Source organism: Cydia splendana, chromosome Z, assembly GCF_910591565.1.
Source record: "Cydia splendana chromosome Z, ilCydSple1.2, whole genome shotgun sequence".
NCBI classification, from domain to species: domain Eukaryota; kingdom Metazoa; phylum Arthropoda; class Insecta; order Lepidoptera; family Tortricidae; genus Cydia; species Cydia splendana.
The window spans coordinates 35,143,731-35,167,597 of NC_085987.1; the positions used below are offsets into that span (position 1 = coordinate 35,143,731).

General features: G+C 37.3%; 1 protein-coding gene across 1 annotated transcript; it reads left to right on the forward strand.

Annotated features, from left to right (window-relative positions):
• Positions 1 to 281: 281 nt before the first annotated feature.
• LOC134803952 (WW domain-containing adapter protein with coiled-coil homolog) lies at positions 282 to 23,455 on the forward strand. The gene is made up of 10 exons (XM_063776784.1): positions 282 to 473; positions 585 to 618; positions 1,131 to 1,389; positions 3,686 to 4,006; positions 11,272 to 11,436; positions 11,800 to 11,957; positions 12,338 to 12,587; positions 13,278 to 13,426; positions 16,168 to 16,295; positions 20,799 to 23,455. The coding sequence occupies exons 1-10, from the start codon at positions 433 to 435 to the stop codon at positions 20,878 to 20,880; spliced, it is 1,587 nt and encodes a 528-aa protein (XP_063632854.1). The 5' UTR covers positions 282 to 432; the 3' UTR covers positions 20,881 to 23,455.
• Positions 23,456 to 23,867: the final 412 nt, after the last annotated feature.

The window sequence follows — 23,867 nt, forward strand, 5'->3', positions numbered from 1 at the left end:
CATGTTCGTTCCAAAGTTTGTCCGGTGTCGGACATTTTCGGAATCGTAATCTAATATTTTGAAAAAGAAAAATGTTTATTTTTTTGCAACGCTTGAATCTAATTGGCCCTTTATCATTACAAGAGATATCTCTTTCTCGCTCTCATTTATGGGTGCCGCGCACCAAGGTCACGGTGCGGTGCGGTAGTGTGTTATGGCTATAAACGTATGGTCAGAGTACCATAGACAAACCTCCACAACACAGAATACCTTCCTTTCTCTTTCGCGTCTCTATTGACTCTTTCGAGTGTCTTGCTTGCTTGAGTTGAATGAAATGAATTGAATGTGACATGGCGTCGACCAAGATATATCACGGATAATTCTTGTTTTAATGACAGTGGCCTCTTTTAGTATTTTATTACTGAGGCCGTAATAAATCGTACATTTGCATTGATGGTAATGCATGCAAGGAAACCGCAGCGAATAAGCGATGGGTATGATTTAGTTTTTGATGATTCGATTTTGCAGTCTGTAGATGGCGGTCGCCGATTGATAGTTTTCCTGTAATTACGACGAAGAGATTAAAATTGTCTTTTTGTTTTCAGGTACTTTGAGAAGCACCAAGCCCATCCGTATCAGGTAACCATAAAATAAGCGAATATCAACTGTAACAATAACTGTTTCTGTAGTAGCACGTAAATGCTAACTCTGCCTCGAATTATGTACTTCTGTATGTAATATGTGTTCCCAACTCTGTTTTCCAGTTTTTTTCCCTATCCAAACAGCGTTTAAATAGTGTCGCATTACGCAGTACCTATTAAGACAGCTAACATGTTACTTGGTTAGAAGTATATAATTGTGGTTGTAATATGAGCATGAATTGATTTCCGACAATCTTACATTCAAATCGATTTCATTCGTGATTTTAAATACTGTTCGCCCGGTAGGTAATTTCAGTTCAATAACCATAAAATATTATTTTATAGCAAAAAGTAGAAGTCCAAGTTGAATGCTGCTGTTTGGTAAAAATAATTTACATTAGAGTTTGTCTTTAAGTGGGTTTTAACGTGGGGACAGCAGACATGGATACTTAAAATGTCTATAAAACCTTGTGTAAAATGATTAATGACATTTTAATTTTTCGCGCACAGAAATACAATACCAAAAGTGATAGAAGGGCAAACGAGTATGTACCTTCTGACAACAGATATACACCACTCCGATCCCCAAATGGCAATGTCTCAGTACATGGACATGGGGCCCACACAGGCCATGCAGGGCATGGACACCACCACTACAGTCATGTGGTTGATGAAAGAGGATATGCAACATCTAGAAATACCTATATACAGAAAGGTTCTGAAAAGGAGAGAGATAGAGACTATAAATCCTCTAGAAATAAGTACACAGGTAAGACCTTGTATACTATAATGATTTATTTGTTTATATTAGTATAATATTAATTAGTATAATATAAATAAAATTACATGTTAAATTGTACAAACACACATGGTCAACTGGCCATGCATAGGCCAACCTCTTATATTTTTAACCTATCATATTGACCTGGCTAATATTAAAAGGCTGGTGATGCTAAGGCATGTTAAATTTAATCTTTATTTAGTTTATTATTATAAAATGCTATATAAAATCAAGTTTTATAAAAAAAATATAAAACAAATATTTAGCTAATGTTATACAAAACCATTCCTAGGGGTTTTGAATTGAATTCTAATATTGGGAACAGAAAAAAGTAATAAAAGTGTAAATTTGCTATTTGTAAGCTAAAAAAATATATTGTTGCTTGTCAGTAGGGTGTTTCAGTCATGAGGATCCGATTAAACATCAACCTTGTCTAAAATCTCCTCATAATTGAATATAATTTATTAGTATCTCTATAACTCAATTTAATTATCCTTAGACAGAACAATTCCTGAAAACAAGTGCTAAAAAAATGGGACATCAGTAAAGCTGTTGTTGATAAGCATACATCGGGGTTTTCGGTGCGAGAATGTTTGGTAATAGGCAACAAGTAGGTATTGACTTAAAAAAAACAGAATGTACAGCAGGTTTCTACCTAATAAATAATTAATTAAACGAAATATTAAATTAATAAGAATAGTTATTATATTTAAACAACCTTTGACAAACAGAAACACAATTTTTTTCACCACACCAATGCTAGGAAAATACTTACTGTAAAACATTACAAATCAAATCCAAATGAACATTATTTAATACCTATCACTCAAAATCATCCCTAAAAAGTAAATTCTACTAGCCAACATCAGAAATCAATTCAACAAATTACTTAATAACTCTTGTGGATAGAATGCAACTTTTACTTCCGTTTTTGATAGATAAAGAGGGACTCTATGAGCTTGTGTGGTGAAAATAAAATTGTAACATAGTGTGTATAAAATTCACATAGGGCATAATATGTTTTCTCAGACTAACCTATCTGTTTATCTCTACTCTCACTCAAATCATTCCCGCACCGAAAACCCCGATGTATGTTGATAAGTGTCTTAGGGTCACTTACACCATCCAGGGTTAGCCACTAACTCAGGGTTAACCGGTTAATCCTGGAGTTACCAGTACAATTTAATCCTGTGTTCATGGTTAACTCCGAGTTAGAGGCAAACCCTGGATGGTACATGTGGCCCTTAAAGGCTTATAGATATATAAAAAATAAATACATAATGTGCTGTAACTCATCAAGAAGTTACAAGAATGTATACCAAATGCAATTCAATACATAAATACACAAATTTCTTAATTTACTTAGTCCTCAAAATATAATAACTGGTATACAGTTCCCTAACATTATAGAAAACTGCTAATATGTCCAGTACATATTTCATGGAAGCTACCTATCTTCTTTAAATGTTATTATTTTTCTATAATGTTAAAATACTCATCTACAACAGCTATGTACCTATTATGTCATTGTTTCATTTTGTCAAGCACTACTTTTAGACTTTTAGGTATATCTTGCATTTGAAGTTTGAAATATATTTTTTTATCATGAGTTGTAAAAGTGTAAAATTCTCATTTTTACTAATTATATTTGTCCCTTGGCATCTGCGAATAGAATGATATCAGAGACCCATTATTGTAGTATAATTCATAAAACTAATTCTCTGAAAGAAATTAAGTTCATAACTATTTAATAATATTTATTCAGGTATGCAACTTGATAGCTAGATAATTATAAAATACATGTATGCTGCACAGCATAATTGAATTGAAGAGTATAATTTATGACAGTAGTTTTCATTAGAGTGTGCATACGTGCGAGGCAATTTCCTCGCGCACATAATGGCCAGTGTAAACGTGCCTCGGCCGAGGCGGAGCGCGCGAGGCACGTCTATACTGACCGTTTTGTGCGCGAGGAAATTGCCTCGCGCGTATGCTCGCTCTGTGTGGACCCGGCTATTTACATAAAAAGTTGCAAATATAATACCAGCTAAGACACATATTTGGGCAAAAGCTTAAGCGAATGAATGGTACAATCTTTTTCTTAATATTATTTCTTGCAGATTGACAATACTATTACACAAAAGCATTGCACCTTTTAAAAATCATACTTAAAATAAATGCTGTTAATGGTAAAGGCTTTATATTGTTATAAAAAAATTGAACAGGAAAGTATGCATTATGCATTGTACGCATAATAATTAATAATTTTCTTTAACTATTCCAGATAGTGTCAGATCCCCAAAGGAGAAACGTGAGAGAATCAAAGAAAGTGAACGAGAGAGAAGTAATCATGAACGAAGTGAATCAGAGAAAAAGAATAGGACTAGTGGCATAAACATAAGTGTTAATAGAAGTAGTAAATATGATAAAAGAAGTGCTCCCTCAGGGAGCGTGCCTTCTGGCAGTGAATGGTCAGAGCATATTAGTTCTTCAGGAAAGAAGTATTATTATAACTGTATCAGTGAAGTGTCACAGTGGGAGAAGCCCCGGGAGTGGGACTCAAGAAGGACATCATCCAAAGATTCTACATATTCATCCAGAAGCAGTAAGTTTTCATTCATTGCTGTATTTCCCACATACAAACATCTGAATTGCTCACCTTTCATACAGGCGAAGAAGTTGTTAATTATTGGAGATGACATGTAGTCTAATAATTTTGTGCCTCAAATTTGAAAGCTGTGGTACAGTGACGTCTGAAAATATTGATACGGACAAGGTGCCAATATTATGTGTACACAACCTTATTGCCCATATACATATTAAGGTGATGTTTACATATTTTAGGAGGTTTATCCGTATCAATATTTTTAAATGTGACTGTATAAATACACACTGTACTGTACATACAGCAGTATGTCTGCTTACATTATGATCATATTTACACTGCTTCTACAATCCATAAATTGATGTTCGGTTTTGTCAGCTTCCTTGTTCATGGTATAAAATAATAGACACCTATTGTCCAGTAAGAATTTATAAAATAAAAGATTTTTGATTTAGTAAAGTAACTCTTATAATATAGAAAACTTAGGGAGGAATTATGCTTATATATCTAAATTAAGGAATTATTATCATATGAGTATATTGTTTCTCTATTGCAGAAGTAATCATGAGGATATTTTATTGGTTATGCTATACAGTATAATATTGAAATAATCTCAAGTAGCATGATTATTACTGACTATATATTCAATATTTTACTGCAAAAGTGCTTGCAATTTCATGCTCACCTATATACAGTTCTTTATAAACTTAAAAGTAAAAATATATCCGCCATGAAAAAGTCAGTTAAAAGCACAAGCCATATACATTTAATTATTTATAGTTTTTTAAAGGTTACATAAATTTAATAACCATTGCACTCACACATACACACACACTGAAGGTAAATTACAAATCAATAAGCTCACCTGATAGAAATTACTACTATCATACAAATGGAGTTATTTCTCTACAATTCGCGTAAAAAGTATCGATCACACTCTTGTTTTACATATACATATGGTGACATACTTTTCCTAAAGCTATTCTGTTACAGAATGGTAGATATTTTTGACGCGTATTTTCATCCACTTCTATTGATGCTGACTGTCCTGACTGTACACATTTGAGAATCGGATGGGTATAAATTAAAAAAAATATGAAATATTCTTCTTGTAATTTAATTAAGCGATGTACTTAATGAATATTGGTATTGTGACGATGCTATGTGATTAAGAAATATCATTCCGGCGGTGATAGTATTGCAGCATGCTGCATACAGCTGTCCTTCAACCATTTATAGCGTCGAACGTTACAATTTGAGGTTTCTTGGTGGTCAAAGTACCGCCATAGGCTTCGTGATCCCGAATAGTGCATGTTAGAAAATGCGAAAAAAAAAACAACTTAAATTAAAGAATAAAAATGTTGTTAAAATTTTATAATTTCTGGTAAAGAAAAAAATCGTGAGGATACACGTTATCCTATCAAGACTTAGATCTTCAGCTGGGTTGCAAGATTAATACACGTCAATGGGCTAAGGTGCAGGGGGCAATTTCGACTGCGGGATAATTTCAACTAATCGAAATATCTTCCATGTTTTACATTATTAACTAGAGTCCCATATATGTATATACAATATGTCCAGATAGCGAAAAATATGTGTTGTGTGTGACTCTAGTTAATAATGTAAAACATGAAAATTATTTCGATTATTTGAAATTCTCCCTCAGTCGAAATTTTCCCCCCTACATCTTTTTCTAGCGTAGCTTCGTAGGATTCTCGTGCCGTCTCCACAGGCTTCCCGAAGTTTATTTGGTGCGTCGAGTTTGAGCCCTTTGTTTTCGTAACCTTGGAAATTCTTTCATTGGCTGAAAGGCATTCCTTGCGTAAGAGGCTATATCGGGTGTTCCAGAAAGTATAGGCACAAGCTCCAAATGATATGAAACAATATTTTTCTTAAGTTTTACAATTATTTATTGGTCAGTATTAAATTTCTGCTTATTTTGCAACAAATTCAGGTACCATACGTCTGACATCGTCAACAGTAAGCCAGATATCGCACCTTGGATCGAACCCTCGACTTACGCTTCAGCACAGATTTATTTCTGATGACTTTGGAGACTTGCAACCAGTTTTTTTGAAGGCCGCGATAGAATCTGCAATCTTAGTATTTTTTCCGAGATATTATGCTTTAGTACGAGTCCAAAAAGTGTCGATTGGCCTGGGTTCCAGGCAGTTCGGCGGATTCGTTTACTTATGCACATATTCAACTCCGCTGTCTCTATACCAAGATAACGTGGTCTTGGACTAGTGTACAGACGCCAAACCTGGCCAGAACAAGACAGGAGCATCATGCTCACGGACCATGGTTAACAAGCGGTGATTTGGGCACTCCGAGATGAAGGTGACTCCGAGACAAATGGCTTGGACAACTTCCCGCACTCACATGTGGCCCGCCATATTTTTGTTTTTATGCTGAATTTTTCGACGAAAATGATTTTCGGCATTTCTCGTACAGTCACAGAATAAATAATAGTACTAGGTACCAGTGGCGGCGCGTCCATAAAAGCCGATTCCCACCGGCTTGCCTGTTTTTGGACGTTTGAGCAGAGTTGTAAAGGAAATATGTAAGCCAAATTAGCCCCGGCTTGCCTATGGATATGTTTGACGCGCCGCCACTGCTAGGTACAGAAGACTCACTCTCTAACAAAACGCGTCTGTTACGATCAGCACAGGTATGGCCGCTAGGTGGCGACAGCGCCACGCGCGGCTTATGGCAAACCCCAAAATTGGGGCCGAACGGATGTACTTTTAGCTACCTGTAGCAAAGCGACGAAATCGCGGAGTGAGCCACGCCTGGTACAGTGTAAAATTGGTCACCTGGAAACATTTTATAGTAAAATTGTATGTAGGTTTTGTCGTCCATAATAATGCCCAAAGATTTTCGGCACAATAGGGTATTATAAAATTTTCTCACTCGTGGTTTCACGCATGCGGCCGGCTTAAGGCTCCATTTTGGTTTCTTCTGCTTTTTAAAGGTCTTCAAACTGATTCTTACCTTTGAGTTAGACATTGCTAGCCGATGTTCGTAATTTTTTGGCCGCATCCCTAACAGGAGAGTATTTTTTTTCAGCGAAACACTTGAGCAATCTTACGATCCATTTTTGATCCATAGGCCTCCTTATCCGACCCCTTCTTGGTGCATCGTAAAAGGTGAATCCTCACTATACTTTCGAATAGCCTAACGTGCGGCTCCGGTGTTAACTACTGCATATTTCGCCAACTCTTTGACCGTGATGTAACGAATCGTTCACCATTTGTGCACAATACAGTGTGGAAAGATAAGTCGGGCCCTGGAGGGAAACTACGTTAAATCCTTAAGCTGGCTCATTTTATTTAAAGGAGACATTCCTTTATTTTTAAAAAGAAACAAAACTGCATTTAAAGATTTTTCATTTTTTCTTCAATTTAGCTTGTCTAAAAAAATCTTGAGTACTAAATTAGATTTTATGGATATTTTATACGACAGACGAGTGTAAGACCTAATGTTTCTTGGAGAAATGTTATCATTAACATTAACTGTATCGACTAGTACAGCCATTCTCTAAGTGTGTTCCGCGGAACCCCAGGGTTCCGCGACACCCCTGCAGGGGTTCCGCAAGAATGTAGAACACTATGCTTTAGTCGCCTCGAAAAATTTTACTATGCAAAAAACACACTTCTAAAAACTATTGTTTTATTGTAGGGTTCCATCAAGTATTTCGCTTTCCAAAAGGGTTCCGTCAAAAAAAAAGATTGAGAACCGCTGGACTAGTAGAATAAAATTGCGAGTGTTTATTTTTTGGAATTTTTAGTCGGGTCGAGTCCCGGGCGAGGCAAGCGAGTTTTAGAAAATCTTTGAATGCAGTTTTGTTTCTTTTTAAAAATAAAGGAATGTCTGCTTTAAGTAAAATGAGCCAGCTTAAGGACTTAAGGTAGTTTCCCTCCAGGGCCCGACTTATCTTTCCGCACTTTATATTTTCGTGTCTGAAGAAATGCCCCGCATTTCGCGTATTTTGCACACAAGCTTTGCGATGAACGTAAATAATCATAGATAAATAAGTAACTGACGATTTCATATACGTTTTTTTATCTAGTTAGTAGTATGCATCCAAAAGGCAGCATCGCAAAGTTGTGCTTATACTTTCTGTAACACCCGATAAGTCTTACATTTTTTCAGTTTACACTAATCAAAAAAATGTAGTGCATAATTGTTTTCCTTCGTATTTTCTCGGAAACGTTCGTATTTGTCATGCTGATTCAGTCAACGGTAGGACTTTTTATACCGAGACTGACTGAAATAGCAAGACACGTTCGTACGTAATTGGTCATGTAGCACTGCAATAATCCCAACTACTGGACTAATTATCATTAATTAATCAAATAGACCGCGAGCCAGGAACAGATTTCCAGGACCAATCGCCTCTCGGGGATAACACGTATAGTTATTAACGGCTATGTATGATGAACCTTCATGGAGGTCAGCTGCCGCTCCATTGGTGGGTTGAGGAAAGGCAGCCACCGAAACATGTAAAAAAATAAAACAAATTTAGTCATCGCCTCCCGTTTGATACTTTGTCAGATGATAGTTTAGATGCTATTATGAGTTAAAAAAATCGACAGTTGGTTGTATCGCGGTGGGAAGACCGTAAGCTGGTCGCATAAAGATGTAAAAATAAGCGCTTTACCTTTTTATGATAGCGATAACAAAATAATTAGTGTCCGACCGAAACATGTTTTTTTGCCGAAACCGAAACCGAAACCGAATGTTCGGCTTTGGCTCTAGTTTCGGCCGAAACCGAAACCGAACCTTTTGTAGACTTGTTAAAATCGTTTAAAAAATGTCATAAAACCGCTTTTACACACATATTATGGAGCTGTCAACACCCAATGTCCTTGAAATTGATGTTACTTAAGCAGTTTTTTAAGAAAATTACTAGAGTTAGACCAAGGCAAAATTTTGCAACGATTTTGATAACACACGCAGTGCGTTATTTTAAACGTCAAAACTTCTATGGAATTATGACGTATAAATAACATTTGCACTAGTTGCACTGCGTACGCTATCAAAATCATTGCAGAATTTTTTTAGTCTAACTCTATTCATTCACCAGTCAAGCTAACATGTATATACAGGGTCAACCAAAAACGCGAGCGCAGCGAGCGCGAAATTTTTTGTTAAAATATCGCAAGGCCGGGTACCGATCTTCACCTGGGCCTAAAAGTCCGAAGTGCCCCAGTGAGGCGAACTTTCATACGAAGTCAAAGCCGTGCTTCAGGCTTCAGGATAAGTAGTTGAGCACAAACTCCAACCAATGTCTATTGTATTAAAAAGCGAGATATTTCCTTGAGCGCTGGTGGCCTAGCGGTAAGAGCGTGCGACTTTCAACCCGAAGGTCGCAGGTATAAACCCCGGCTCGTACCAATGAGTTTTTCGGAACTTATAGGTATCCGAAATATCATTTGATATTTACTATTTGCTTTTCGGTGAAGGAAAACCATCGTGAGGAAGCCGGACTAGTCCCGATAAGGCCTAGTTTACTCTCTGGGTTCGAAGGTCAGTCTCATGGCAGTCGCTTTCGTAAAAACTAGTGCCTACGCCAATTCTTGGGATTAGTTGTCAATTGGACCCCAGGCTCCCATGAGCCGTGGCAAAAATTCCGGGATTACGCGAGGAAGATGATGAGTTTTCTTATTATTCCTTTGCCCAGGCCCAGTAACATGCGACAGTACTATCTCATTTACTCCGATACAATTAGACAGTGTGCGCGTTATAGGTATTAACAGCCTCTTAAGACTGCGTCTAGTGGCGCCCTCATTAGTGGAATTGTGTTTTGATAATAAACCAGTTAATTACTGTACCTATACATGAATCAGTATATGTAGGTACATACTACATATTAATATTGTTGTCCTACTTATTCCCCGACTTTTGGTCTTTGTCACATAGTTTAGTTTCATAGTACGAAGTACCATTTCGTAAGTTTCGGCCCGGCCGAAAGGTTCGGCCGTTTTTTGGCCGAAACCGAAACTACAGCCGAAACATGATTTTTTGGCCGAAACTGGCCGAAACAGAAACCGAAACCGAACCTTCGGTCGGACACTAAAAATAATGAAACTTTGCATGTAGCATTTCATCGGGCGTTTCAATAATCGCCTTACGGATTTGCGGACATAAATGGTAAGGCGCGTATTTTTTACATGTGTATGCAAGTAGCTGACGGTCTTTCCACCGCTATACAACCGGCTGATGCTTTTTTAACAAGCTTTTATTAGGTCGACCTGTATGTAACTAACATGTAATGGAATCTAAGGTAACTAATTTAACCATCTTCCAAGGATCGTAGCGTCATGAAATTTGGCAGCTGTATGTAGTTCTGATGACAATACAATAATATGGTACTGTCGAACTGATCTGATGATGGAGACAGGAGGTGGCCATATGAACTCCGTGATGAAACAACGCAACCTAATTGTGTTAGGGGTTTTTAGAATTGTCTCGATGAGTATTAGTTGTCTGTCGTAAGAAAAGTACAGTCAGCGATAAAAGCTTGTACCAAAAATGAAATTTTTGCCAAAAACTTATTTATATTAGCAACTAAACTATCATCTGACACAGTATCAATCGGGAGGCGATGATATTTTCACGTTAGCACACCTACAGATCACAGGTCTGATACAGGCCAGTGAAACACCTACACTGAACTAACAAAATTTTATGTTTTTGTAAAAACCTTCTAATTATACTTCATAGTTGCATAAAAAAGTCAAATGACATATTATTTCTATTGATTTAACCAAGTATTAACCCTTTTACACGACTGCCCAAAAAAAGAGTGAATTTTTCAGTGTTCATGTTTGTATGTATATAGTATGTGAGTTTATTTATCTATCTACATCTATATGGAATGTCCAAGGCTTATGCGAGACAGTTCACTTGTAGTACCTAAATGTATGTATTTAAAAAAATATGTACATATGTACCTACCTACAGTCAGCATCAAATAGATAGTGCCGGCCCAAGTGCCAAATATATCAAAACACATTCATATTTCTTTCCTCCCTTATTTCTGCACTTCACTTATAGATTTTTTTTTATTAAAATGTACTTTCGTACTCATTATAGAGATACATGCTATATATCATGCAATTCATGCTATATACATATATTTGGAGTACTTTCTGCTGTATACAGCACTTAGCATTTTGCAAAATGTTGTTATGCTTAGATAACAATTAGTTTCAAATTCGACTATGGATTGTTCTTTAATTTTCATGTATTATAAATAGATAGAGAAAAACGATCCAGTTCTCGATCAGGCAGAAGAGAAGTCGAGAAACCAAATAAAAGAACCAATAGCGGGTCGGAAAGGTACTGGAATAACGGCGGCAGGGAGGACGACCCACACGACCGACCTCGACCAAAACTTTCGTCGGCGCCTCACGAAGGAAAAGGTACAATGCTAGAGTGACTGGACACATTTTCTATATGCAGAATTTGTCGCAGACAAATGTCTGTATTATATTGATAATAAAGGTTATTTTCTTAAAAGTAAATACAAATCCATGAATTAGTTATGTACTACATTTCAACCACTTAAATTGGTTACTTGTAGTTGTTGCTTAAATTTATTTCCAATATTGTTCGTACTCCTTGCATTGCCGTTTGTGAACTATTTTGTTGTCCAATGTCATCTAGCTTTCTTGCTAGTTTATTTGTATTCTAATGACTGTTTTGAATGCTATGAATACAATCAAAATCCGTATTAAGTTAAAAATCAACGGGTTTTTAAATTATATTTTTGTTTGATTTTGTAGATGGGCAGTCTTTACAAGACATGGACATATCTCCGGACCGGAGTACGCCACTCTCCGAGAACTCGTACGGCGGGCGGGACGGCAACTCCGTGGCGCGGAACAACACGGACAGCAACGCGGTGCCGCCCGTCGTCGTGCTCGACAATTCTAACCAACCGGTGCGTCACATCATACCTACTCTACTTATTTCCATTAATCTAATTAGTCGCTTTATCCCCCTTAGCTTCTCAACGACACGATATCAGGTCAACAAAAACAATCAAGACATGTTTTAAATTTTAAATTTCAAAATAAGTATTTTTCGAGTGTTAATGGATTATGTGCACACGGGATTGTCTACACGATTAGAAAGGAGCTGGGATGTAGGAGAGGTAAATAGATAAATGTGACGATGGGGGTAATATTTTAGGTAAATTTCCTTAAAAATAAAATTTTCGGTAAAAATGTGAATGTACAAAACATTACGCACAGTTGGTTTATCTTTAATTACATAGACTGATATTACATATGATTACTTAAATAAATAAATAATTTGCAGAGCGGCTCGTTGCTGGCGGCGGCCCTGCCTCGAATCGTGGCGGCGCCGACGGTGTCAATGCCGCCGGCGGCCACGGCGACCACGGCGGTGGCGCCCACGCCTACGCCGGCCAACAACGGCGGCGCCACGCCCGAGGGTAGCGGCGGCGGCTCGCCGCACCGCGACGCCGGCCCGCCCACGCCCACGCACTCGGAGAACACCGACCCGCACGCGCCGCCGCTGCATCTCGATACGGCGCTGCCCCGGAAAAGTAAGGCTTCTCTATATGTAATAGGGTATATCGTCAATTACTTGCCACTGTTTAATAACTGGCCACCTTATACTATAATGAATTGTATTAACCTATAAACAGAATTGATTTTAGTATAAGGTAGCTAAGTAGTTATTGCAGGGTGGCCAGTTCTTGACACCTTATTTTATTTTATTTATACTTTATTGCACAAAAGAAAAAACTTCCTGTACAAAAGGCGAACTTAATGCCATGAGGCATTCTCTACCAGTCAATTTTAGGGCAAAGCAGAGAAGATTGTAGGTGGTGCATTAGAGAAAAAGTATTTTTTTATATAAGAACCTCGTACAATGTATACAATACACATACGTAAATTACATAATATCTACTAAATACATACCATTCTTACATAAATATAATTAAATTATATATATACCCATATATACATATAATAACCATGTGAGATATATACTTTCTTCTTTGAACTGCTGTTACTTATACTGAAAATGAATTCTGTTCATAAGTGAATAGAATTCATTTTTAGTGTAAGGTGGCTAGTTATGGCCAGATATTGACGATTTGGTTTTTCTCACAGTCCTTATTTTTTTAGTTACAAAATATTGAAAAACAAGTAGTCTTGTCAAACTCCACAAAGATCCGATGTTTTGTTGCAAATTTCAAGTTATAAAAATGTGTGGTGTTGTGTGTTAGTGGAGTGCCTGGGCAGCTACTCGTCAGTGGTGGGCGGCGCGCTGCACCACCCGCAGGCGCCCGCGCTCACGCCGTCGCTCGTCAACTACGTGCGCGCCGACCTCACGGCGCACGTCTCCGGCTGGCCCGCCGACATTCTCGAGAAACAGGCGAGCTGCCCATTTTTATTTCCTCTACCATTTATATACCATTTTCCTACGCAACATAGGAAGTTAATAAAATATTTTATAATCGGGGAAGGCGAAAATCAGTGGCGTGACTCCCATACAAGCCCAAAAGCCGGGCTTGCCCTAAGGCAACTAATTGCCTTACCGAAATTACGTAGTGATAAGATCAATAAAGATTATTTTAAAATCGCGCGCCAAACGAACACGTATTATTAAATTCAAGCCACAGCGGCCTCGAACCGCGGCACTAGCGTGTTGCAAAATTTTGCCGCGGCGTGGCGTCTCGTCCGCGCGAAAGAAATCAGGCGTAGGATGTTCTAGCTATCCTGCTCGTACTCGCACTCGTTGGCTTGCAACCGTGCTTGCTTTTTCGTCCCGCTCTGGGCACTATCAGCCTACAAACCGCCAAAGAACGATGTAACTATTTGTTGGTATGTATAGCAATTTTATAAGGCGATTTAAGCTTGGCTTTTGTTTGGAGTGAAGTAAGCTGCATAAGTTCGCACGAGCGCGCGTTCGCGTTTACTTCAAGTGTATTATTACTTATTTAGTCGAGCCGAGTCAGTGGTCGAGACGAAAGTAACGAAAGTTTGTTTAAGTGAATTTGATTAAATAGTGAATGTGGATTTGTTCATTGTTGTGGCGTTTAGTTTAATAAGTGTTAACAATGGATCAAGAAGTGGTTCCTTGTGACGGTTTGAAATTCGTCCACGTTTTAGTCAACCAAAACAAGGTAAAGTCTTTGACCTTTGTCGAAAAACGGGACATAATTTCCGCGGAAAAACCAACACCCGACTTGTGTATTTCTCAGTCAAGTCAGTCGCGTCAGAGAAATATCTGTAGGGCCGTCTACAAAACTCATTGGATTGTTGGTTGTTCCCATACAAATAAGATGTATTGCTGGTGTTGCATATTTTTTTCGAACTACATTAACGTTTGGAATACTTCTGGCTCTAACGATTTAAATAATTTATCTGGAGCGATAAAGAGGCACATGAATTCCGGTAAACATATGTGTGCAGTGATTTTGTTTTAGCAATTTTGGGAAACAAAGGATCGAGGCCTCTTTGTCGCGCCAATTATCAGAAGAAATATCAAATCATAACATGCGTGTTGACAACAATCGTAGTGTTTTTCAGAGGTTAGTCGATATTGTGTGCCATTTAGCATTTAGCACAGCAAGAACTTCCTTTTAGAGGACACGATGAGTCAAACACTTCATTAAATAGGGGCAATTTTTTGGAACTTGTATCGTTGCTATCAAAATATGACGGCGTTCTAGAAAAACATGTTCAAAGCGACAAACCAAGCTCGAGCTATTTGTCTAACAAAAAGATTGTTAACCGCACAGCACAACTGTATGTAAATTATTATCGTGTAAATTTGTTAATATTGTATATACAAATATTCACTTAAATAAATTAAACGGCTTTTATCAAAGCCACCAGTGAGGGGGTATGCAATTGCTGATATGTTTGTAATATTCTATCTAGTAATAGTATGCCCTCAGTGCGCTATGATTAGCTCGCCTCGACACGCTAGCAGATGCATTTGAGTCCGAAGAGTGAAGATTGGACAGTTATTACGAAAACATATCTTTCGGCTTGCCCTACTCCAAAACCCTAGGCACGCCACTGGCGAAAATTTCATGTTTACCTTTTTTAACTCAAAATTCAAAACCTTGCAATCGCTGTAATTTCTGTAGGGATAAGTATTAACACTATTTTTACTAGAAATTTTCGTTTTAACAATTAGTCTCATAATTGTATGGTTGTAACGTCCTCCTTATTTGTATTTATCACTACACCTTATAAAACAAAGTCCCCCGCCGCGTCAGTCTGTGTGTTTGTATGTTCGCGATAAACTCAAAAACTACTGAACGGATTTTCATGCAGTTTTCACCTATCAATATCTAGAGTGATTCTTGAGGAAGGTTTAGGTGTATAATTTATTAACCCGTGCGAAGCCGGGGCGGGTCGCTAGTTAATAAAAAAACTAAACCTTACATGTAAGTTTTTGGACCTATAAACAACCTTTCTTATTTTTTAAAGGTCTAAAAGCACTACCATAATTGACCTAATGAACTTGGTGCGCTGAGATTGCTTGAATGTCAACCAATCAATGAGTGGAAAGTAAAAGTGTAATACAACTCCATATAATTTGTATGACGTACCGAACAAATAGTTCGGTACACCATATAATTTGTATGACGTACCGAACTATTTGAATACTTTGGATGCTACCTACTATGTATATGACGCTGACTGTATAAAAGAAGACATTGTTGGATTGTCGGTTGAGGTGTACAACTAAACCCTACTTTGTAGTCTCTTGACTAGAAAGTAAGGTTTAGATCATCTATTGCCACATTTTCGAGTAGTGGCGTGAAAATATATTTCCTTATCTATCTAATACCTTTAAACGAGCAATTCTTGTTTATTTATTTATATATATATATATATATATATTTCGAGAATCTCGGAAACGGCTCTAACGATTTAGATGAAATTTGATATATGGGGGTTTTCGGTGGCGATAAATCGATCTAGCTAGGTCTTATCTCTGGGAAAACGCGCATTTTTTAGTTTTAATGTTTTGCGAGCAAAGCTCGGTCTCCCAGATATTGTTTTATAAAGTCCTAATACGGTAATTGTAACGCTAATATTTCACAAACGTAACACTAATATTTGAGGGTAAATTAAAATGATTCTATTTGTTAACAGGCAAATAAATACACTGAAGAAGCCTATCAACTGGGGTGTCTACAGTGTACGCGCGTGTCCGCAGAGCTGAAGTGTTCGCGCTCGCTCGTACGCCACACCGAGATACAAGCCACCTTACAAGAGCAAAAGTAAGTCGGTTCTCATATGGTTTATGGTGGATAAGATAAGATAATCGTTTATTGGATAAGGGGAGTAGGGGAGCCCAATAGGGGATTTTTCTAGAGTGACTTCTTGCCCACCGTGGAGTCTACCTTAATCATAATCACTTTCAACCGTCTTTATTTATCCGTTGGTGGGGGGTTAACACGTTCACTGTCCGTGCTCCACATATGGGTCACGGAAAGCCTCTATTACAAAGCCGTAGGGGTTGACAGTTCAGTTTGGGACAGTAAACGTGTTAAAGATATCGTTAGTAGATTGTGGATTTGGCTTAAGTTGTTTTTATAATTGTGCTACTACTTAATCTGACAATTATTTGTATATATTTGCTTAATTCACAACCACAATGGATACAATATGAAAAACGGGATTTATAAAGTGTAACCGTCAGAGTAATTAAATGCGTGGAAATAATTGTCAGAATAAATTATATCACAATTATAGCATTAATTTGGACTAAAATGACCAAATCCCAGTGACGGAATATAATATAGACATCGCTCTCCATAGAAAATTGCCTTCCAAAAATGACCCCAGCCACACTGACACTGACAGCTATTCGTTCTCTATGAATATGTCCCACCTGCTTTTAATTATATTAATTACATATATCCAATAAACAATTTCCCGCTATTAAAAAAAGTTGTGATTGGTCAATATAAGTCTCGGAGTATATATCTATGGAGCGGCCATTAACAGGCGTTCCCCCCTGCAAAAAGTCCGCGGCCGCCGGTCAAGGAGGTTATATAAAACTAGTTGCCACACGTCATACGCCATTCAGCAAACGTCAGTCTAAGCGGAATGATAGGATCCGAAAATGCCGAATTGCAGCGTTTTCTCGTTCAAAATGAGATCGAAAACGTCTAGTCTACAAAAAGAACACGTTTCTTATCATATGTAGGTACTATTACATCTAAATATTATCAAATAGTGCATTAACTTTGCAAATAACTAAAAAACATTGTCAATCTGACAGTGATACCAGTGATATGGTATTAGATCTAATTTAGGGTAATTCTAAAGAAGACTTCCTAAATATTATTTAGGTATGCGTAGAATTTCTAATAGGAAATATTATGCGAAACTCTGCGTAGGGGGCGCGACTACCACAATCCATCACAATCTGGGGGTCCGCCGCGGAACAAGAAATATTAAATTTCGTTATCTAACCTCTCTATCACTATTGCATATTTGAGCGATAAAGAGAAAAGAGAAAATTTACTAGCTAGCTTAGTGCTACACTCTGGCGGCAGAACATTGCAGTAATACGCCCTATTTGCGTTGCTTTTTTTGTTATATAATTTATGTAACACATTATTTTTATATAACACCTTAGTTTCATATCAACCTAATCTATTTAATCAAATAAATAGATCCATAAGAATAAAGAAAAGGGGGACGGGGGATCAAAAAGTAGTCGAAAACATCTCGCGTGATTTGTGCACAACCCCTAAATAACGTAAAATTACCGATAGACTATTATTTGAAAATTATTTTTTCCTATCAACATCAACATTTATTCAGCAAATAGGCCACAAGGGCACTTTTACACGTCAACATTGAATTTTAGTTTCTACATATAGCTGGTCAAGCAGATCTTGTCAGTAGAAAAAGGCGGCAAATTTGAAAAATGTAGGCGGGAAGGGATATCGTCCTATAGAAAATTCGAATTTCGCGCCTTTTTTACTGACAAGATTTGCTTGACCAGCTATATATTTTTATTTAACATGTCAAACATTTTATTAATTTAAGGTATTTACGGCTGTCACTTTCCATAAATAGGCACTTTTAATTTATTACTCTGGTATCACCGTACCAATATTAGTGATGGGGCACCATAAAAACCAATATCGGTAAAATCGATATAAACATAATGAATAATATACAGATGGTCATGATGCCTAGCGAATACCAGCCATATCGTACAAACCTCAAGGAGTGATATTCCTAGGCAGATTATGATCTGCCTAGTGACAACCAGCCATATGCCAGCCGGCATGTCATGTTCTGACTAGAGATCACCCGCCATACCGTGCAAACCTCAACATTTAGGCATATCGAATAAGTAGGATGTTCTACATTTTAGCAAATGATAACCATTGAAATGGCTTGACAGCCTACTTATAGTACGTGTTTGGGTAGCGTATGATTTTAGTACCTACCTAGCACCTACGCATTCTGCTCCAAATGCCACATAGAATGCAGCACTAGCAGTGGCAAAAAATGCAAAAGGCAGATTATTAAATGGCGGAGTTTCATGATATGCCTAGGAATATCTCGATATGCCCGATTTTACGATCTACCGCCGATATATATACTAATTATCCCCTACTCAATATCCCTTAAATGACATCCTATGGCCGCGTTCCATCTCTGTCATCAGATCTGCATGCTCGACAGTATATTGCATTGCTTTCAGAAGTAAACCAACATGTAAAATATTAACTAATGAACTGATAATAAAAAATCATTCTATATCAGCTTGCAAGATTCGCCCTAAACAAATTGACAAACTATTAGAACAACATCTAAAAACAATACAAAAATTGAAAGTTATTAAAATGCTGGTATAAAGACTTGATATTGTAATATTATTATAATTGATAAAAGCAGAAATTAAAATTCATTGTCAATAAAATATCGACAATATTATCGGCGCGTCCCTCGCACTATCTAGGTTTACTTAGAACTGACGTCATCTCGTTCACGGACAGGGTTGTCTGTGTTTGTTCTTGTACTTGTGTGAATATAGTTTTTGCTAGTGTTTGATAATTTTGTCGTGTGCGTGTGTAGCGACGCATGCTAAAAATGCATTAGTGTTAACATTATTTGTGTGCGTTACCTCGTCCCCCGCGCCAAAAACGACAGAATTTTTCAGATAGAAATTAGTGCGCGTCTCTACTCCATAGATATTTACTCCGAGATATAAGTTTTGATTGGCTATAATAACATTCTATGTGTCAAACCTCTTGGGCGGCGTTACAATATTTTGGCGTTGTCAAATCTTGTAAGGATGATACTATGCAGGAGGGTACCAATTCATATAATTATTATTATGACGCGTATTTATTGTTAAGATTACCCATGTTTATACATACTTTATGTGTATATCGGTAGGAACATTCAAAAGTAGAAATATTATATTTATGCGTAGTATGTATTTTGGAACAGTGTCAGTACATACATACATACATACTTCTATAAAATGCCAGTGGTCATTGTTGTGTGTCCTCTTGTTTGTACAAGTAAACTAACTTGTGACAAACAAGAGGATTCATTCAAAAAATAACTGCATTCCCGTTGCCAGGGAGGTTTTGGCATTATTCTGAGCAACTTTTACTGTGGGACCAACCACTTAATCGCGAAAAAGAAATTACCCTCCCATAGAAAATGGGCCAGCCAAAATGTATGAAACAGCCAAATTTTTTTTTCCGTGATTTCCGGGTTGGTCCCCTAGTAAAAGTTGCTCAGTATAATCCCAAAACCTCCCTGGCAACAGGAAAGCATGAATCTAGTATAGAGTTACGACATTTGGTTTAGCGTATAAGCCTTTAGTTAATTTCAATAATTATTTATTACGTTCAGGAATTACACTTACACAAACCAATTAATCCCATCCTTTTTCTTGTGTTTTATTGTATTGTTGCGGCACCATTTTACCGCACAAGAAGGCATTTTATGTGGCTAATTCTGAATTAATAATTTTATATGGGCTGACATGTTATAACACAGGGCCGCTGTCGTACTAAAGCTGTCAAATTCCGCCCGACACAGTCGATTCGTTTTCGACACAGTAGCCGTAGGGTCATTTTATGAGTTCAAGTCAGTCTTCTATAGTTATTCTAGTTCGTTGCCAAATCCACAATATACATAAGGATTTTTTTTACTGCTGTTGTTTAAAAAATCTGTAGCCGCTTCCCTGAACACTGGAAAAGAAAGCAAATTTGCTAAATCTTTTATTCTTCCTATTATTTCATCGGAGTTTACGATTCCAATGATTGCCCTTCTAATCCTAAGCCAAATAGCGCTATCTCAAAAACAAATGATATTGGAATTATCAGCTATATTTATTTTTTGAAAATTAACTATTTCATTCAGTTTTTTTAAACGTCCGAAGTTAACGGAATTCAATAAAAACACGGTGGTGAAAAACTAGAGTATAAGAGCAATGAATTTTCTTTTGAGATAGCGCTATTTGGCTTAGGGCCACTTGTACCATTCCACTAACCCGGGGTTAACCGGTAAACCTGGAGTTGCCATGGTTAGCAGTACAATTTGACACTGGGTTAACAGTCAAACCGATTAACCCTGGGTTAGTGGAATGGTGCAAGTCGGCCTTAGTAGGGTAGAATCTGTCTCTAGGACGCTAGAGTTTGTAGATGTTGAACGTAAGGTTTGCGCAAGCTGTCATGTTTTGATGCTTACAGTTAACCTGACAGTATAAACTAAGTTATGTATGACGTGGTGTGCAGGATCATGTACCTGCGGCAGCAGATCGCGCGGCTGGAGGAGTTGAAGTCGCAGAACTCGTTCATGTCGTCGTCGGAGGACTAGGGGCGTGCGCGGGGCGCCGAGCCCGCCGCGCCCGAGTCCGCGCCCGCGCCCCGCCCCCGGCTAGCGCCCTCCGCGCCCACGTGACGTGAGGACCTTTTCATTTACCTATCAATGCTAAACATTGTTCATTCCGTTCTCTTTCTATGTAATTTAGATCGAATGATTACTGTTAAATGTGTTGTGTGATTTGGTGTTAAAATCTAAGCAATTGTTCTCGTGAAAATCGGCACGATTGGTCAAATTGGGTTTAAACTATTATTTTACAATTCTATGACATGTACATGATTATTATTAATGAATGAGATGAATGGTAGGTAAGTCTATAGTACGTTGAAGTGAGTGAGCGAGCTCCCGCGCCGCGCTCCGTTCACTAATTAGACTGACTCTTCACTTCACACTTATTTTTATTTATTATATTTTTAATTGCATTGAGAATCGTCAGGCGGCTTCTTTCTATGTATATCCTAACTTAATTTGGTTCCCACTAGTAAGATATATGTGATTTTTTTTTTGCAATGAATAGTACGGCCAAAGAATTTAAATTCAGTACCATTTCGTACCTTGTCACAGCGACAATAGTATGAGGTTCCTAGCGACTTTCATATTGATTGTTATTGCAACAATACGAAATGGTACGGAAATTAAATTATTTAACTGTACATGCGTTACTAAGCACGGTCTTTGAAACAAGTCATTCTTGCTTCATTTGACGTCTAGACGATTTGTTTAATAATGTTAAGTAATGTACATGTTCGTAAACATATTGCCGTATAAGGAGTACCAAACTATGTTAGTATTCAGTCTCATCAGTCCAGTTTCCTGGCGGCTCTTAATGTCTGTTTCTATGACTTGGCATTTTTATATTTAGATTTTGAATACACGTAGATAATTCTTTGCATGATAACTTTTTCAGTTGGGTCACTTTTATAATATTTTATTATTAAACGATAATTTCGGTCATATGTAAGGATACAGTGATTTTATAAAGTGTTTATTGTAAAAGAATAAATTATTGAAATAATTGTTTCATAGGAAATTTATTATTTTTCTAATAGTTCCGACTGTCCCCGCGAAAGTTCCTTTGACAGTGATAAGCCTATTTACTTACCAAAATATATATAATAAAAAGAGTATAATTGATAAAATGTGAGCTCAGTGCTGGGGCCAGGCGCCGCGCGGAACGGAACTGTCGCGAGAACAGCGTGTTAGGTGTAGTGACCAGAGAACGGTTATGTGAAATGTATGAATTGATCGCGGACACTGTTTAGAAGCATGTGTGAGATGCAACCCCGGCGTTGATCGAGTGGACCGCGAGCTCTGTGTGTGAGGGCCCTCTGCGCTTTCTGTTTACTATCGGCGATATTGTACGCAATACGTGTTCAGTTAAGGGCTAAGCCGGTAAATTAATTGAAACCAAAGTTAAATAAAGTGCACGAGCCGTTGAATGTAAACCAATGGAAACCGATAATTTCTACACATAATTTTTGTTCCTACTTATAAATTTCCTTATGCCGTAGTTGAAATTTTATAAATTACTGTAAATATTGATAAAATAAAAAGTACTTTGAAGCAGATAATTGTAGCACCTTCGTTTTTCATTTACTAGACTGCTTAAGCCAGTACGCTACGAGAAATGCAGAAACAGTTACTAGTCTCTAGTATTAAAGTTAATGATTTTTCGGTCGATGTCATTAAAAGTTTTTAATTGATTATATTTTTTCCAATCATTACCAATTATAACAAATACAAAACAATTAATAAACACAATAGACCACAAACCAGATAATAGACTTAACATTTTAACTGTACTGAATTCAGTATCCATGCGATACTTTTCTATGGCATTTTTAACACCCTAATCTGGGGTAGTTCATGAATATTAAATGTTGGTAAAAAAACTCTGTCGAGGAGTTGGTGAAGGACCTGGGTTATTGTTACGACTGAGTATTAAGTAGTACGCAGTACTGTACTGCCCTGCATCCAACTTGCATTGCTTATTCCCATAAAGTCTTCTCCCCATTATTTTTAATCTTAGGATCTGGATATACTACGTACGCGTTTGGATATATGTATTGTAACTATACGGAGTTTCCGTACTCTGGATTAATTTAAAATTTTAGAAAATCAAATTTTATTTTGGAGAACGTATTATTTGGGAAGGATCAATAAAAATGATAGCCTTGAAAAAAAGGTGACCAGCGTCCTCTTTGTATATGTAGGTCGAATAAAAATGACTCGAAAAAGCTTGGCAAGTATTGTTTAAAGAAATGTTATAATCATGAGGTCCGAGATGGTGAAGTGTATGTGTAGGCATAGAGTGCGGCCGGCGCGGCCGTCCCCAAGGTCAGGGTCCTCACCCCGCAAGCTGTGTACGCTAGCACGTATAAATACGAGTGTGTATCGCCGGCGCATTATCATAACTTTTAGCGAATATTAGATAGACATCGATCGCATGACGGACGTTATCCACATAGTTACATCAATGTTCATTTTGACCAATCAAATGTATAAACTATGTAAAAAGCAGGTATTTTGTAATAATAATTGATTGTAACCAGAAATTCATGTAGGTATTAGTTGATTTTTAAGAAAATCATATAAGCTTAATTTGTTAATCACAATAAATTGCATGCTTTGTGATTACCAGAGTGCAAATAGACGAGGGACAATTTAATTTGTATCAACGTCTAGGAAACTTGAATAAAGGAGTAATTAGCAAAAGGTTAGTTAGTGGTAAATTCTGGTCTAGGTTTTTATTTTTCTAATAATTAGGGCTAAATATTATAATTTAATTCAACTGCTAAATTTTGCCACCAACATATGTAAATGAAATTAGCAGAAATAAGTACTGTGATATTCATTCACTTTCACGCGTTAAATAAAATAGTAATACATATGTAGTTTATGTTGTTTAAGTCTGTGTGGAGTTGTCTATTTTAATTAGACCACGCTGTTTGTAATGAAGACTTACGCCCAAGTCCAACCTT

Coding starts and splice junctions, on each gene's coding strand:
- LOC134803952 (XM_063776784.1), top strand. CDS start 433: ATGGTAATGCATGCAAGGAAACCGCAGCGAATAAGCGATGG. Junction 11,437..11,799: donor GGCGCCTCACGAAGGAAAAG/GTACAATGCTAG, acceptor TTGATTTTGTAG/ATGGGCAGTCTTTACAAGAC. Junction 16,296..20,798: donor GCCACCTTACAAGAGCAAAA/GTAAGTCGGTTC, acceptor CGTGGTGTGCAG/GATCATGTACCTGCGGCAGC.